We start from the raw sequence: 13,711 nt of genomic DNA on the forward strand, positions 1-13,711 counted from the left end.
TACATGTTACTTGCCCTTTCCGTACAGATCAACCAGTTTAGAAGAAAGTATAAAGTCCATGAGTCTGAGTCCAGAAGAGGATGACATTCCGTGGAAAGATTTGCGTGACAACAGAGACCTGACAGTCCTGTTTAACTGGGATCCAAAAGACAGGTGAGTAGAAATATTCTCAGCTGCAGTCTTGCACCTTTTTCTATAGCATATGGTGAAGGAGATCTTTTCAGGCCAAAACCCATACTTAAATGTTCTCTGGGCTGGCTAACTGCAAACTTAACATTCATTCATCACTTCCAGCAGTGCTGCCTTTTTACATATTAATACAATTTTCTGAATTTCTGACCACTTCTTCCTCTTAATGCGTTATTCAATAATTTTGGGATAGGCTTTTGTACCCGAGTGCAAACTTTGCATTTTCCTGAAAACGTTTGGTGCCTTTCTCTAGGGACATTTCTGAAGAACATAGGAAACTCTCACTGGAAGAAGAAACCGTGTGGTTGCGAATCCGGTCTTTAACTTTAAGGCTAGTAAGCGGACTCCCAACTCTTAGTCACACTATTCAACCAAAGAACTCTGAAAAGACTGCAGAGAACGGCGTCTCATCCAAGATTGATACGATTCGATCTCTGCTTCAGCAGCTGGAAGCGGCAGTGGATTCAGGGAAGAAGTTTCTAGAACAAAAAATTCAGGTACCCATTAAGGAAAAAGCTATCCTCAAATATTAAATGAACGTGAATGCAAGCAGAGAAACTGAATGCATCTGGTAACGTCCAGCAGGCTGCAGAATGCACTTAACTGACCCTGAGTTTGTAGTGTATGAATCTGACTGAGAGATGTGCCAGAGGCAAACACTGTGTTCTGGATAAGGAAAAGCTGCAACACCTTTATCTTTTTCTTTGCTTCTTGCCTAGTATCCTGTCCTTGGCCCTCCTCCTACCCGAATGGCTGGCTTCTTCAGTAATGGCAGCTGTCAATGCCAGACTAGCTTGTTTTATCTTGTTAGTGATATTTATGAACTAGATACCAATGGCTTAGGTAAGTGTTTGAGGGGCAGGGGTGTAACCAGATTGTCACGATGTGTGGTGGGAGGGTGTGATATGTCTCCACTTAGTCTGAAAACTGCTAGGCATTGGATCATGTGGACCCAAACTGTTACTTGTGTGTTAATTTTTGAATGATGCTTGTCTTGGAGATGACACTTTAATTTAGTGTTTTATCGGACTCTTCGTTTTTGTGCTGTGTATGTTGATATAATACAAGATAGTCTTTGAAAGCAGTTGCATTGGCTTTTCATTGCTAACACTAAATTACATTTAAATGCCTCTTGGTTTTCTGAAAGCAGAAAATGCAGAACTTGTAGTTTAGAACTACTTTTATTCACTTGTTTTTATTTTCTTTTCAGAAGATTCAGCAGAAATCCAGGAGAGGATAGGGAATAGTTTCAAGTCTTTAATAGAACGACTAACAGGTAAGTAGTAACCCAAGAATAAGTAGCGGTAGTTACTGCTTCATGTTAAAAGGTCCTGAGTGTGCTGCAAATACATAAAAATGCATTAATGCATCTGCAGACCCTTTTGAAATGTGCTTGAAAGCAAGGCTGAGCATCCCTTCGGCTTGTTTGATCATGAAGTGGTTGCATGCCACAGATGTCTTTATGCTCTGTCATTTCATTACCTTACAGCTTAGTCTTGGCAACAGTTGTCTCCCTGATATTTGGTCCAAGCGTGGTGTGGAGATACCATTTGTAATGAAATACAGTTTAGAGGAAACTTTACAGCTAGACCTTCTTGAGAGGCTTTGGCCAAATTTATCCCAAACAACTTAGGATGCAAAGCTATCAGAGGTCTGATGATGACACTGAGATGTGTGGTGCACAGAAAATGAGCATTTAAGTTGATCTGCATGTCCTAAATAAGGCTTCTCTTTTTTTTCTTTTCAGACTTGTTCAATAAATGTAAAGGTGACTTGATTGAAGTCAGAGATGGCACCTTGAAAACTCAGCCAAACCTGTTAGAAAACTTAGTCTTCTTTGTTGAGGTATTATTTTCTTTGTTGGAAAATGGAAATTTTGGAGTACTTTAGAGTGGGAATGTTGGGACTAAAACACACTGAAAATTCTTCGATCTCAGTCAGTTATGAAAGTGGAGCTTTTGCATATTCTAACTACTCTGAGTCTTTTCACTAGGTACAGTAAAATAAGTTTAGGAGCCACTTTGTAAAGTAAATGCAACTTGTAACACACTTGTACCTCTTTTTCCAGACGATCTCCATCACCCTGTGGGTATCAAGTTACTGTGACAGTGTCCTCCGACCTTTTAAATCCAACCTGCAAAAAAAGAAGAAGAAAAAAAAAGAAAGCAGTGTAGCTATGGTAGACAATATACCTTTTTCTCTTCTACTCCCATCCCTCAATCCAGTTCTTTACACTGAAAGAAAAATCAGGATAGACAACAGTTTTGCATAAACTTTTTCTCTTGTAGAGTCTGATGTAGATTAGAGTTCAGTTTACTGATTTTTTTTAATTCCTTTTCTGTTTAAAATCACATGTCAGAGATGTGGCGCACTTGCTATCATGAGAGCTTTTTAATGAGAAATAACATCTTAAATTATCACAGGCCTTCCTTGCCTGAATGTGCTACAGTAAGGTAGTTAACTGATAGTGTTTCCCTGGGTAGGTAGGTTTAAGTTTAGCAATGCTGTGGGGGAGGAGGTGTTTAGCAATGATAGGTGTTATGAAGTGAGTTGTAATACAGAATAGTCATTTGAAGAGGCATTAACATGTATTTATAAATTAAAAGTATGTGTTTGTTTTTATAGCCACCTGTTTTTACACACTTCCTGGACTATGTTACCGAACTACAGACGTTAACTTCCAATGTAATAGATCACATCAAAGGGCTTGAAATAATTCTGACTGCACTAAAACTTGAAGAGTTGTCCCTCAAGGACACTCTGCTTCTACAGGTAAGAACTTGCCTTGCTCTTTGAGTGCTCTGTATACTTTTGTGACAGACAGAAACCTGTTAGGATTGACTTAATCAGTGTTAACCAGGTATGAGGAACCACATTGAGTTTTGGAGTGGTAAATTAGTTTTTTATAGTTTGTCATCTGGCTAAGTGACTGTTCCTCAGCTGATCAATTCTTGCTCCCTATGCAGAATAATCTTAACAAATGGGATTTAAACACAGGGATTTTTAATTAGTTTCATTTTATATGATAGCAAAGAAAATCATAAGATTTTAACATTATTTTTTGTCTGTGATGTGACTTATTCTGTTCATCTGTCTCTTAGTATGCCATAAGGGATGCAAAATACTTATTCTGGGAAAACTTTTGAGATTCTCATACTGCAGATTAGTCACTTCCCTGGTAACATTTAGTTGACCTTTATGGAAAAATGAGTGGCAACTTTTTTTCCCCACTCTTGGCTGTGTAGGGAAAACCAAAAGCAGGAGAAATAGGCAGTGTGCGTGCCAAGCCTCATGCCAAATTTAAACATGTGAAACATAGGCCCAGTGAGGAAGATTGACTTCTTAAGATGATTTCCCTTGTCTTGTTACAGACTGATGTAGAAGGATCGTAAGTATATATAAAAATATAAAATATATGTACTTAAATAAAAAGAGAGCTGATAAAGCAAGGGAATTCCTTAGACTGTACTTGTAAATGTGAATAAAAATTAAAAGTACATGATCTTAATATCAAAAGTTTCAGCTTTAGAGGGCTAAGTTGTTTTCAGGTAATTGTTGAGATCTTTGTGATTATTCTGGCTCCTTGAGTCAGCAAATTCCTCCATATTCCCTCCCTCATGCAAGGCATCAAATTGCTGCACAAGGCAGACTCACAAAATCCACAGATGAGATTCACATAGAGTTGAGCAGAAGCACCTGTGGGAGTCTGACTTTTCCTGTGTTTATTCATGGTTTCTATTCCTGTTCATGGTTCCTGTTCCATTTGGTTTTTGATGTTGCAGTAAACCCAGGTCCAGGCAATATGTGTAGCTCTTCTCAGAGCCAGGACTGTGTTTGCAGCCTGGTGTGTTTAGAACTGAAAAGTGCTTTCAAAAAGTACTTGGGTTCAAGTGTTAGTGAAAATTCTGCTGTGATTCAGGAATGGAGCGTTACTGGCGATGTGCCTGCCAAAACTTACTGCTGATGTGAGACTTTTCCTGCATTAGAAGGCACTTGGGCTTTCCCGATTAACATCTATAAAAGGGTCTGCAAAAGACATCCTGGTAGCAAGTCACCTCTTGACAGGACAGTGGTTTTGGCTGCTGCCCTTCGATGCAGACAATGTCTCATGATGGTGATCCTCTCAAAAGCCCCTTAGTTCGGGGTAATAGAAAACTGCATGTGGAAGGGAATTGAATTCCTTTGGGAAGGACAGGGTACACCAGTGCTGCTGAATGGGTGATAGTGAATCCAATGCGACTCACCATGCTTCTGGAATTTGGTGTAAGATCGTTAGGTGGTCAGCATTCATTTGCTGTCTGAGTTCAGCTCTCCATATAAGGAATTCTCTACTTTAATAAATTTTGACTCAAAGTGCTACATGCACCCTCAGTTTCAGCCATAAATTTCACATGAGAGAGTTTGCAGAGCTGTTGAAGAAATGATAACGTTACCAGAGCTGTCTGGGGAATCCCAGTATGTGCAGGAATTACTGGTGCTGACCAGGTGCTGCTTACTCTTTCCTGATGATATTCCCTTGGTAAACTTACTATGATCCTAATGAAATTCTTGGTGTTTGCTGAGATGGTATGGGATGTTTGATCGTAGAATTCAAACAATTGCTATTGAGTGAATGGTTTCTCTTTTGCATTTTGCAGGAAGAAAAAAAGTTTACAAAGACTGTGCAAGGAAAGGTCCAGAGCAGTTACCATCACTCAGTTCAGGAAATTGGAGAGCTGCTGAAAAAGAGACTTGACACTATTAAAAAACTAAAGATTTGAGAAATCTTTGACAGACTCCACAGGGGAGTGACACCAGAGTCCCAGACAGAAGCAACATCCGATATACCATCACTTTAATCCAGAACTTCCTCATAATGCATGAAGGACTTAAAATCATAAAACAGTTTTTCTAGGTATTACAGATGTATTCAGCTGACTTAAATTATTGTATATAAACAAGAAGCAGGGACCCTTCTCGGGGTTTGACCACTTTTTATACATGTTCATAAGTATATTGCAACAGGAGAAAATTTAACTTTCTTCCCTTTTGATCTCTAGAAACAACTGGAGATGGTCTTTAGAAGCAGCAATAGAAATCCAGTGTAAAGTATATATCTCAAAGGAGTTGTATTTTCATCACCATACAGTGTTTATAATTTTTGTATGGTCCTTGCCTTAGAAATGCAGAAATCGTAGATGCCCGCATTCAGCCACCCGATGAAACGAGCCAGTTTTGGAGCTGCCTATTTTGTCCACAAGCCACCTGGTCCTACCGAATTCGGGGGTTGGTCCAGCAGGGGGGTGCAAGGCTGTGCTGGGGGAACCCCCCCTGCACGCAGCCTTCCCGCATTGCCCAGCCTTCCGTTGTAGGGTGGGAGCGAGCTGTGCGTCGTTGTGCTAAGGGCTGAGTGTGGAGCCAGCTGCTGGAGAAAAGGGGTGGTTTTGTGTTCAGAAAAACTGCAGAGCTGATGAGGAGCAAACTTGGCCATTAAGTTCTCGAAAGAGATGGGAATTAGTGTTTCAGGAAAAAAAAAAAAAGACAAAACCAGAGACCATGTATATAATAGCTGCAGTGAAGTCTGACACTGCGTTCTAATTTCATGTCAATTTAATGTAAAGCAGCAATCATCATGACTTCTAAAGAAGTGTATTTAGATTACCAAAACTTTAAGACTTAAATATTTTCATAGAAATTAAATCCTGTTGGCTTTGGTTTTAAGTTGGCAGAGGTAACTTTTGCTTCCGCTGTGGTATGAGGCTGAGAATACTTTTTATAACTGTATGCTTGCTTTTTGCAGTTGATCTTTGATTATTCAAGTACTAGCTCGTTAGGCGTTCTGTTAGAAAGTGCAATTGCATCATCTGCTCCTTCTGAATCTGCATTTCTGCTGTTTTGTTTTGTTTTGTTTTTTTCATTCTAAAGGAGCAATGCAGCCTAAAACTGGTAGGCAAAAAAGTACACGTTGCACCTACAATCCGAGGGACAGGTCGGACTTCAACAGATTCCTCATCTTCTGATCTAAAGCAGCTAGTAACTGAAGCCTATATTTAAAGTTCTAAGAGAGCTGACAATCCTACTTTTGTCATCTCTTCCGAATATGTTTTGTTAGAAATGCTAGAATGTTGATGAGAGTATTTTTTTAAAATAAATCCCCTGTGTAAAAAAAAAAAAAAAAATCACATTGCTGCTCTTGCTGGATTTAGTTTTGCTTTTGCCCCATCCTGAAAGGGAAAGAAGGCTGTCTGCAGGTTGTCTAAATTGTAAGGGATGTCCTAATGGTTTAACTGCGATGTCTGGTAAGTGCTCTGGGCTGGAGGAATACCAAAACGTGTTAAAGTCTGTTTTAGAGTAATCCTTTTCCTGAACAAACTGAACTGTCTTATACGTTGTATAGAAATACCATTTTTGAAAGAAGGGTGTGTTCCTTAAATTAAAGCAAGACTGATGACTGACACTGATGCTTTGAAATGTGTAGGGTACGTGCTGAGATTATGCAATTCACAGAGAAGCACTGAGCCAGAAATCTGCACTGCCCGTTTTTGTTAAAGGAGACAAATTGCCACTGCTGATGTTCCTGTCCCATCCCCTCCCCGTGGCAGTGCAAACGTAGGTAGGGCTTCATGCAAACACCAGCACTGAATGCAGAGTTGACACAGCATCCTTGTCCAGGGGCTGACTTCTGCTGGAGTTTCCTTGCACTGCTGCTGCGACAGGCTGAACTCGACCAGTTGTACCAATAAGAACAGCGACAAAAGTGAGGCAGGGTTAATAAAACCAAGCTTTTAAAACCCTGTGGGCCAGAAAGCAGAACTTGGTTAAAAAAAAAAAAAAAAAAAGTTTTCTGCATCAGTTCCCTTAAAAGCAGAATTGAAATTGCTGGGGGGAGGTGAGGGAGGGGATGTGCATTGTCTGAAGTGAAGCCTGAGAAGAGATGACAGCAGGGCTCAGCTCTGGTGGCTGCTCCCTCAGCCCATCCACAACCAGCACGGGGGGAATGCTGACTGTGTGCGTTGCCTGCTGTTCCATTTCCAGGTCTGGCCACAGGTGAATGATAAACTTGTCAAATACAACTTGGGTCACTCAGTGTTTTATAAACCAGACGCCATCTCGTCACGAGCTGTAACTCCTCTCTGGGAGGAGTCAGTGAGGGTGCAAAAATGACTGTGTACCGATTATTTGGGGGCTTGCTTGAGGGAGAGGGAGAATTTCTCTCTCCTTATAAATTGTGTACAGTTAAATATATTATATATTTCTTACAAAAGAGCATTTCCCTTCCAGAATGTGTCCCCCTGGGACTTGGTAAGAAGTTCAAGCTATCAACCATTGCTGCTGTTCACCCTTTTCCACTCTTGGGGTTTGTTTTTTGTTTGTTTTGGTTTGGTTTTGATGATGAATTGAAAAACATACTTAGAAAAAGCTACCAAGACTACTGTTTACAGACTGAAAAAAATACTGCTTTTATACTACTGGGATCATGAGCCACGATCCTTTTACAGATTTCCTCACCTCTTTGCTTTAAGTTGGTATCTAATGTAGATGAAGGTCAGAAATCTCTTACCCTGCTTTGTCTACATACGGAAGAAAATGTACAATGCCTGTTTGTGTTCCCCCTCATTTTTGTACTTTTTACCAATTTTAACTGTTCGAGAGTTGCATTTATATTTTGCAATCATTGATAATCATGGTGTTATTTTAACCGTTAGTAATCTCAAATGGGATTTTTTTTTGTTGTATCTGCAGCCTTATCTGAACTTTCTCTTCCTTGATTATTCATTGTAATTTATGACTGTAGAAGATACGTATGCCTCAGCCTTCTACGGACTTCAGTGACACAACTGCAAACGATCTGCTTTAAACTGGATGGGTTTATAATTTATATAAAAGTCAGTTTCGTTACGAATCAGTCTTGCTGCCTCTTTCATTTTTCCATCTGGATGCTCGGGATGTAACCATAGTGCTTGTCTATGCTCTTTTCCACGGTCAGCTTCTTGGTGAAGCCAGATGTTCTGGTGCTGGGCAAGGGGAAAATCAAGTTACCTAGGCTGAAGAAAGAGAAAGCAGGGGGAGAAAAACGCAGCTTTCTGCATGTGGTCGGGGTTCGAAGCGCTGCCTGCTCGAGGGAGGGGGGTGATGGCTCTTTGTCTTCATGGTTCCTCTTTGCCATGCTCCTCTGTCGCTGCTGCTCAGGCTTTTTCTGCTTTATGTCCTGCCTCTCGGTGAGGGCACAGGAAAGCCCTAGAGCTCCCCTCAAAGCGCTGTGACCCCCGGGGATGCTCAGAGCCGCCTGCATGCACCTGAACCCCCCCGGTGTCCCTGCTCCCCTCCGGCCGCCCGCAGCCCGGGGCGGGGGGGGGCCGGGCCCCGGTGGCGGCGGCGGCGGCGGGCGCTCCGCACGGCCACGTGACCGTCGCCCCACTCCCTCCGCTCTCCGCCATGGCTGCGGCGGCCGCCGCCGGCTCCCTGCTCCTCGGCTGCCTGCTGGGCCTGGCGCTGCCCGGCAGCCGCGCCCTGCACACCAAGGGCTCCGTGCCCCTCGACTCGCTCACCTTCTACAAGGTACCGCCGGGGGGCTGCTGGGCCCGCAGGAGGGGAGCTCGGGGGGGATGCGGGGGGCGCGGCCGTGCAGGGAGAGCCGCGCTCCTGCCCTGAGCACCGCGGGGCTGCCGTAGGGGGCCCGGGGGAAGGAGCCGGGGTTGGGGTGTGGGGGACCGGGGGGCGCGGAGAGGGGGCAGCCGGGGTAGAGCCGGCGCGGCGCGGGGCTCGCGGGATGGCCGAGGATCCGGGATCAGCCAATGGGAGAGCGGCAGTGGCGGTGAGCAGCCAATGGGAGAGCGGCAGGGGAGGTGGGCAGCCAATAGGCGCGCTCCAAGTGGAGCCGGGGCCGCGGGGGGCTCAGCGCGGCCGGCGGCTCCGTGCGGGGCTCGGGGCCCGGCGGGGTTCGGCTCCCTGCGGGCGGAGCGGCGCCGCCGCCTCCCGGTCCCTGCCCTGCGCCCCCCGTGCACGGCGAAGCGATCCTCGGGTGTTCCCCGCTCTGAGCCATGTCCCTGGGGTTTGTGTGGATGGAGCAGAAGGGTCAGACGGAGCAGATGGCTGCTGTCAGGCTTGCATGCTTGGTTGGGGGTTTTGTCCTTATTCTTTATTTTTTTTTTCCCAAAAAAATCGCTTTGAAAGCGTCTTCCAAGAGCCTGGAGGGGTTTTTAATTCAGCAGTGACCAGTGCTGGGAAGGATGGCACAGCTGGGTGGTAGGGAGGCAGAGAGGAGCCTGTCGAAAGGGAGCCATCGAATTGCAGGATCAGTGCGGGCACTTTAGCAACACGGGCAGGAGAGACAAGGATCAGCTGAGCTGGTTAAAAAAGCGTCTGCCCTGAACAAACTGCCCTGACATGAGCAAATAGCTCTTGCCACACGCCAGCCCCCTCCTGGTTTTTCTGCTGTGACAAACCCTTTTTGGTGTTTTAAGGCTACTGCGTTCTACAGCCCTTAGCTCCTTAGGAGGAGAAGTTGAAGTAATTGGCAGCGTGCTGCAAGAGGAGCTTGAAGAGACCAGCAGAAATGTCAGAGCTGTAACACATGCTGCGTTCGCTTCATACAAGGACAGTAAATAAGCTGTGAGATCAACAGGCCCTGAGCTGGAGGCTCGTGAAGTGGTGCAAGCAGCTGCTGCGTCCCTGCTTGAGCAGCACTCGCAGGGCGCTGTGTAGGCGGGGACCTGCGCTGCGAGCCGGTTGCGCTCACTAGAAAAAAAAGATGTTGCAAGGTCTTCTCCTGGGGGGAGAACAGAGCCCAAAGCAGGTGGCAGATTCACGCCCGAGCTCATTTAGCAGAGCTAAATTCAAAAGCAAAGGCAGAAGTGGAGAGGAATCGATTAAACACCAACGCTGTGTACTGAACCAGAGCAGCGTTTCCGCTGCTGCCCATACCTCTGCTCTGAGCTGCGGCTCTCGTGCTGGGACGCTTCAGAACAGCCTTAGATTTGTCCTCCAACCTCCTAACATCCCCCTGCAAGTCTTTTCACTGACTTGCTTCCAAGGTGCTGATCAGGTTTACAATAAGCAAATCACGTATAATTAAAGTCGTTATCAAATCCCCCCGAACCGATCGTGTACCGTCGCTATCATCTGCTATAGGGATACGTACATGCAGTTTTCGCTCACGATGCAGTGAGTCACTTTTCAAAGGCTATAATTAAAAAATTTCCATCTCCCTCTGCACCTACTCGTTGTGCAGGAAAATATGAAAGAGCTAAAACAACCTTAGGTGGCTTGTAGATTGCTCAAACCTGAAATTTTAAGTTCTGTCTTTTTTTTTTTTTTTTCTTATTATTTTAGGTAATTCCGAAGCATAAGTTTGTCCTGGTGAAATTTGATACACAATATCCTTACGGTGAGAAACAAGATGAGTTCAAAAAGCTGGCAGAGAGCTCAGGCTCCAGTGAAGATCTTCTGGTGGCTGAAGTGGGGATATCAGGTGAGGAGCTCTGAACAGATTCGTACACTACAGGTTGGTGGCGAGAAAGTCAAACCCGCTGCAGTTTCTGCTCAAAATAGGCTCTGAGGTAATTCTGGTAGTGGGAGACGAGATTGACATGGTGCTGTCAGATCGAAACATGGAGTGGCCCTGCCCTGGCTGGTAGCAGAGCTCCGCTGTCACCTCCTGCAGCGAGCGTGGGAGTGCTGCACTCTGCTGTCGGCTGGTTAATGAAGCAAGGCAGCCCACGGCTCCAGTGGGTGCCACCCTCCTCCTTCACAGCACTTTTCTTCCTTCCTTTTTTTTTTTTTTGTTCCTGAAATAAACCTTTTCATCCGTTTTCAGGGAACAGACCCCACAAGAACTGGGTTTTAGCCATCAGCCTGGTCAAACAAATCAAAGCGATATGATTAATTAATTGTAGCAAACCCTCTATTTGCTGCTGATAAGGCTCAGAAAACGGTTGTTGCACTGTGGCTGGCATAAGCTGGCGTTTTGTTGTTGACTTCAGTGGGAAAGCAATGAGGAATGGCTCACTGCCACCTTACTTGTTCTTGCTTTGCAGGTAGAATTAAGGATTTAAGCCCACAGAAATTGCCTAACTGGAAAGTTGAACCACACTGACATTGCTAAGCACACGTTGATTTACCCAGGCAGCATGGTTGACATCCCTTGAGTTATGGTTTTTGTCCTCAAGAATAAATGGAATTTATGTGAGAAGTAAAAACATCCCGTTGCTTGGAATGCTGTCAGAACTAAAACACAAGGGTGTGCTCTCTGCACGTAGACCAGGAAAAAAGAATCCATCTAACTGTAATATCAAAGCATAGAACAAAACAAGGAGGAAAAAAAAAAAAACAAACACAATTTCCCATAATGATAACTGGGTTTGTTCCTAGAGCTTTTGTGCTAACAGTCAAAGAAAAGCATCATTAGAATCTCATATTTTTCTTGGGAAAACTTAACGATGGCTTGCCTTGCCCAAATGATTTTCTGGAGTGTTTTTGTTTCAGTGTATGGCATTTCCTGGCAAAGAGGTTATTAGGAATTGTTGAAACTCTGGAGACAAATATTTGTCAGTTTGTAATATGAGAGGATCCTAAAATATTTTATTTCATTAGCTTAATATACTGTTTTTCTGTGTTTTGTTTTCTCTTGACAGATTACGGTGATAAACTGAACACTGACCTGGGCGAAAAGTACAAGATGGATAAGGAAAAGTTCCCTATTTTTTACTTGTTTCGGGATGGTGACTTTGACAATCCTTTACCTTACACTGGCCAAATCAAAGCCGGGGCTATTCAGCGCTGGCTGAAGAGTAGTGGTATCTATCTGGGGATGCCAGGCTGCCTGAAGGAGTATGACATGCTGGCCAGCAAGTTTGTGAGTACCACCGAAAAGTCAGAGCGGCAGTCCCTCCTGAAAAAGGGGCAACAAAGCTTAGAAAAAGCAAAAGAAACTGAGAAGAAGTCAGCTGAGCAATACTTGAAAATTATGAGCAAGATACTGGAGCAGGGAGAAGAGTTTGCTGCTAATGAAGTCGTCCGAATCACGAAACTGATTGAGAAGAACAAAATGAGTGATGGAAAAAAGGAGGAGCTCCAGAAAAGCCTCAATATCCTTGCTTCTTTCCTGAAGAAGAATAACGAAAAAGATGAGCTCTAATATGTTGGATAACTTTGTACAAGCTGTGAAACACTGTCGAGAGTCCTAACCAGTTCTCCTTATGCAAGAAAACTTCCCGCTGTCTTCAAGAGAGCAGCAGATTTCCTTCTGATATTGTCAGCTATAAAATCGAGCCATTCCTTAAAAATACAGTATTCTAAATGTTGGGAAAATCACCTTAAAGCAAGCTCCCAGTATTGTGTAATATTATTAAACAATAGTGTTAAAGTAGACCAAAAAAAAAAAAACTAGATTGGCCTGAGGCACATTCCTGGTGGTTTTTACAGGTGTTCCCTGGCAAACAAATAACAAAATTCAGTCCCACGTTCTATCTTACATGCTTTAAAAGGTACAGACTTGACGCCCCTGTCCCTGCCTTCCCCTGGTTTTAGTACCCTTGGGTTTTATTCCCTTTCCCCCTCATCCTACCTTTTGCCTTCCCAGTAGGGCTTCTTATCCCAGTCTTGCTTTTCTTACCTGCTGTTGACTGAGAGACCCGCAGTTTCTTCTTTCTGCCTTCTCCTCCAGCGGCTCCTGTCTCTGGTTGCCTTGGGCAGCCCCCAGGCGAGGTGAAGCCAGGTTCTCTGCCCTCCAAACTCACCCTGCGTCTCCTGTCAGCAAGCGTCCTCCCGAGCCCTGTCACGATATTTGGGCTGAGTGAGCACAGTGCAAGGGCAGATCACCTCGAGGTGCTATTACAAGGAGACTCGCCAGCGCAAAAACGTGCTTTTTCAGAGGCTGATGAGGTAAATTCAGGTGAGCTTCCCCATGAAAAGGATATCAGCGCCTGTGCTTTTTGCCTGTTCTTCCTGACCAGTCTTCATCTCCCCAGTTTGGAAGAAAGGGAAACAAATACATTGAAAAGTTGCAAACAGTAGTCAACGTGAATGAAATACCTTCTCCAACCTGGTCTTCAGAAGTGAATGGCACTCAAACTAAAGCTTCAACAGCGTTTGGCAGAGTTTTAAGTGTTTGAAAACGAGGTCTTGTGACGGGAAGCAAAAGTATTAATTCCTTAAAAGCTCCACCTGCTTTAATGGAGGTACCTGGCCCAGGGATCAGGCAAGCAGGTGCTCTGGGTGCTGTCCTTGCTGTGTGGAGCTGCTGATCAGGGCCCCAGGCTGAGAGGAACACCTGCTGCGCCTTCTGCCTCAAGGCTCCGCTTCCAAGCTCGGCAAAACTCATTTCTGAGGGAGCTTTGCTGCCTTTTGAATCTCAAGGAGCAGACATTGCTGCAAGGTGAAGTGTATTAAAAATGCTGTAATAATAATAATAATAATAAAAATAAACAGGTTCCAATTAATAGCTGACGCTTGAACTGCTTTCTAAAGAAACCGCTGCTGGTTTTGGAGGTCAGGGAGAAGGCAAAGGCTGAGCGGGGGGGAGGCTCCTGAGGAGACCGCGGCG

The 13,711-nt window shown here is 44.4% G+C and overlaps 2 protein-coding genes across 2 annotated transcripts in view; both read left to right on the forward strand.

The window, feature by feature from the left end:
* NAA25 (N-alpha-acetyltransferase 25, NatB auxiliary subunit) overlaps nt 1–8,379 on the forward strand; it is a 29,520-nt gene extending 21,141 nt beyond the window's left edge. Inside the window, exons 17-24 of the mRNA XM_082774040.1 lie at nt 28–153; nt 443–686; nt 909–1,032; nt 1,400–1,465; nt 1,937–2,034; nt 2,258–2,368; nt 2,815–2,961; nt 4,827–8,379. Coding sequence (XP_082630166.1) covers nt 28–153; nt 443–686; nt 909–1,032; nt 1,400–1,465; nt 1,937–2,034; nt 2,258–2,368; nt 2,815–2,961; nt 4,827–4,949 — 1,039 coding nt within the window. The 3' untranslated portion in view covers nt 4,950–8,379. The remainder of the gene's footprint in view (nt 1–27; nt 154–442; nt 687–908; nt 1,033–1,399; nt 1,466–1,936; nt 2,035–2,257; nt 2,369–2,814; nt 2,962–4,826) is intronic.
* Nucleotides 8,380–8,569: 190 nt separating this feature from the next.
* Nucleotides 8,570–13,707, forward strand: ERP29 (endoplasmic reticulum protein 29). The gene is made up of 3 exons (XM_082774046.1): nt 8,570–8,727; nt 10,501–10,639; nt 11,802–13,707. The coding sequence occupies exons 1-3, from the start codon at nt 8,605–8,607 to the stop codon at nt 12,302–12,304; spliced, it is 765 nt and encodes a 254-aa protein (XP_082630172.1). The 5' UTR covers nt 8,570–8,604; the 3' UTR covers nt 12,305–13,707.
* Nucleotides 13,708–13,711: the final 4 nt, after the last annotated feature.

This window comes from Aythya marila (genome assembly GCF_965140915.1).
Source record: "Aythya marila genome assembly, chromosome: 17".
In the NCBI taxonomy this organism is placed as follows: Eukaryota; Metazoa; Chordata; class Aves; order Anseriformes; family Anatidae; genus Aythya; species Aythya marila.

Bases quoted from the DNA above. Each gene is read 5' to 3' on its own strand.
- ERP29 (XM_082774046.1), top strand. From the start codon at position 8,605: ATGGCTGCGGCGGCCGCCGCCGGCTCCCTGCTCCTCGGCTGCCTGCTG. The intron at 8,728-10,500 runs GTACCGCCGGGG...TTATTATTTTAG, and splicing joins ACTCGCTCACCTTCTACAAG to GTAATTCCGAAGCATAAGTT. The intron at 10,640-11,801 runs GTGAGGAGCTCT...TTCTCTTGACAG, and splicing joins GGCTGAAGTGGGGATATCAG to ATTACGGTGATAAACTGAAC.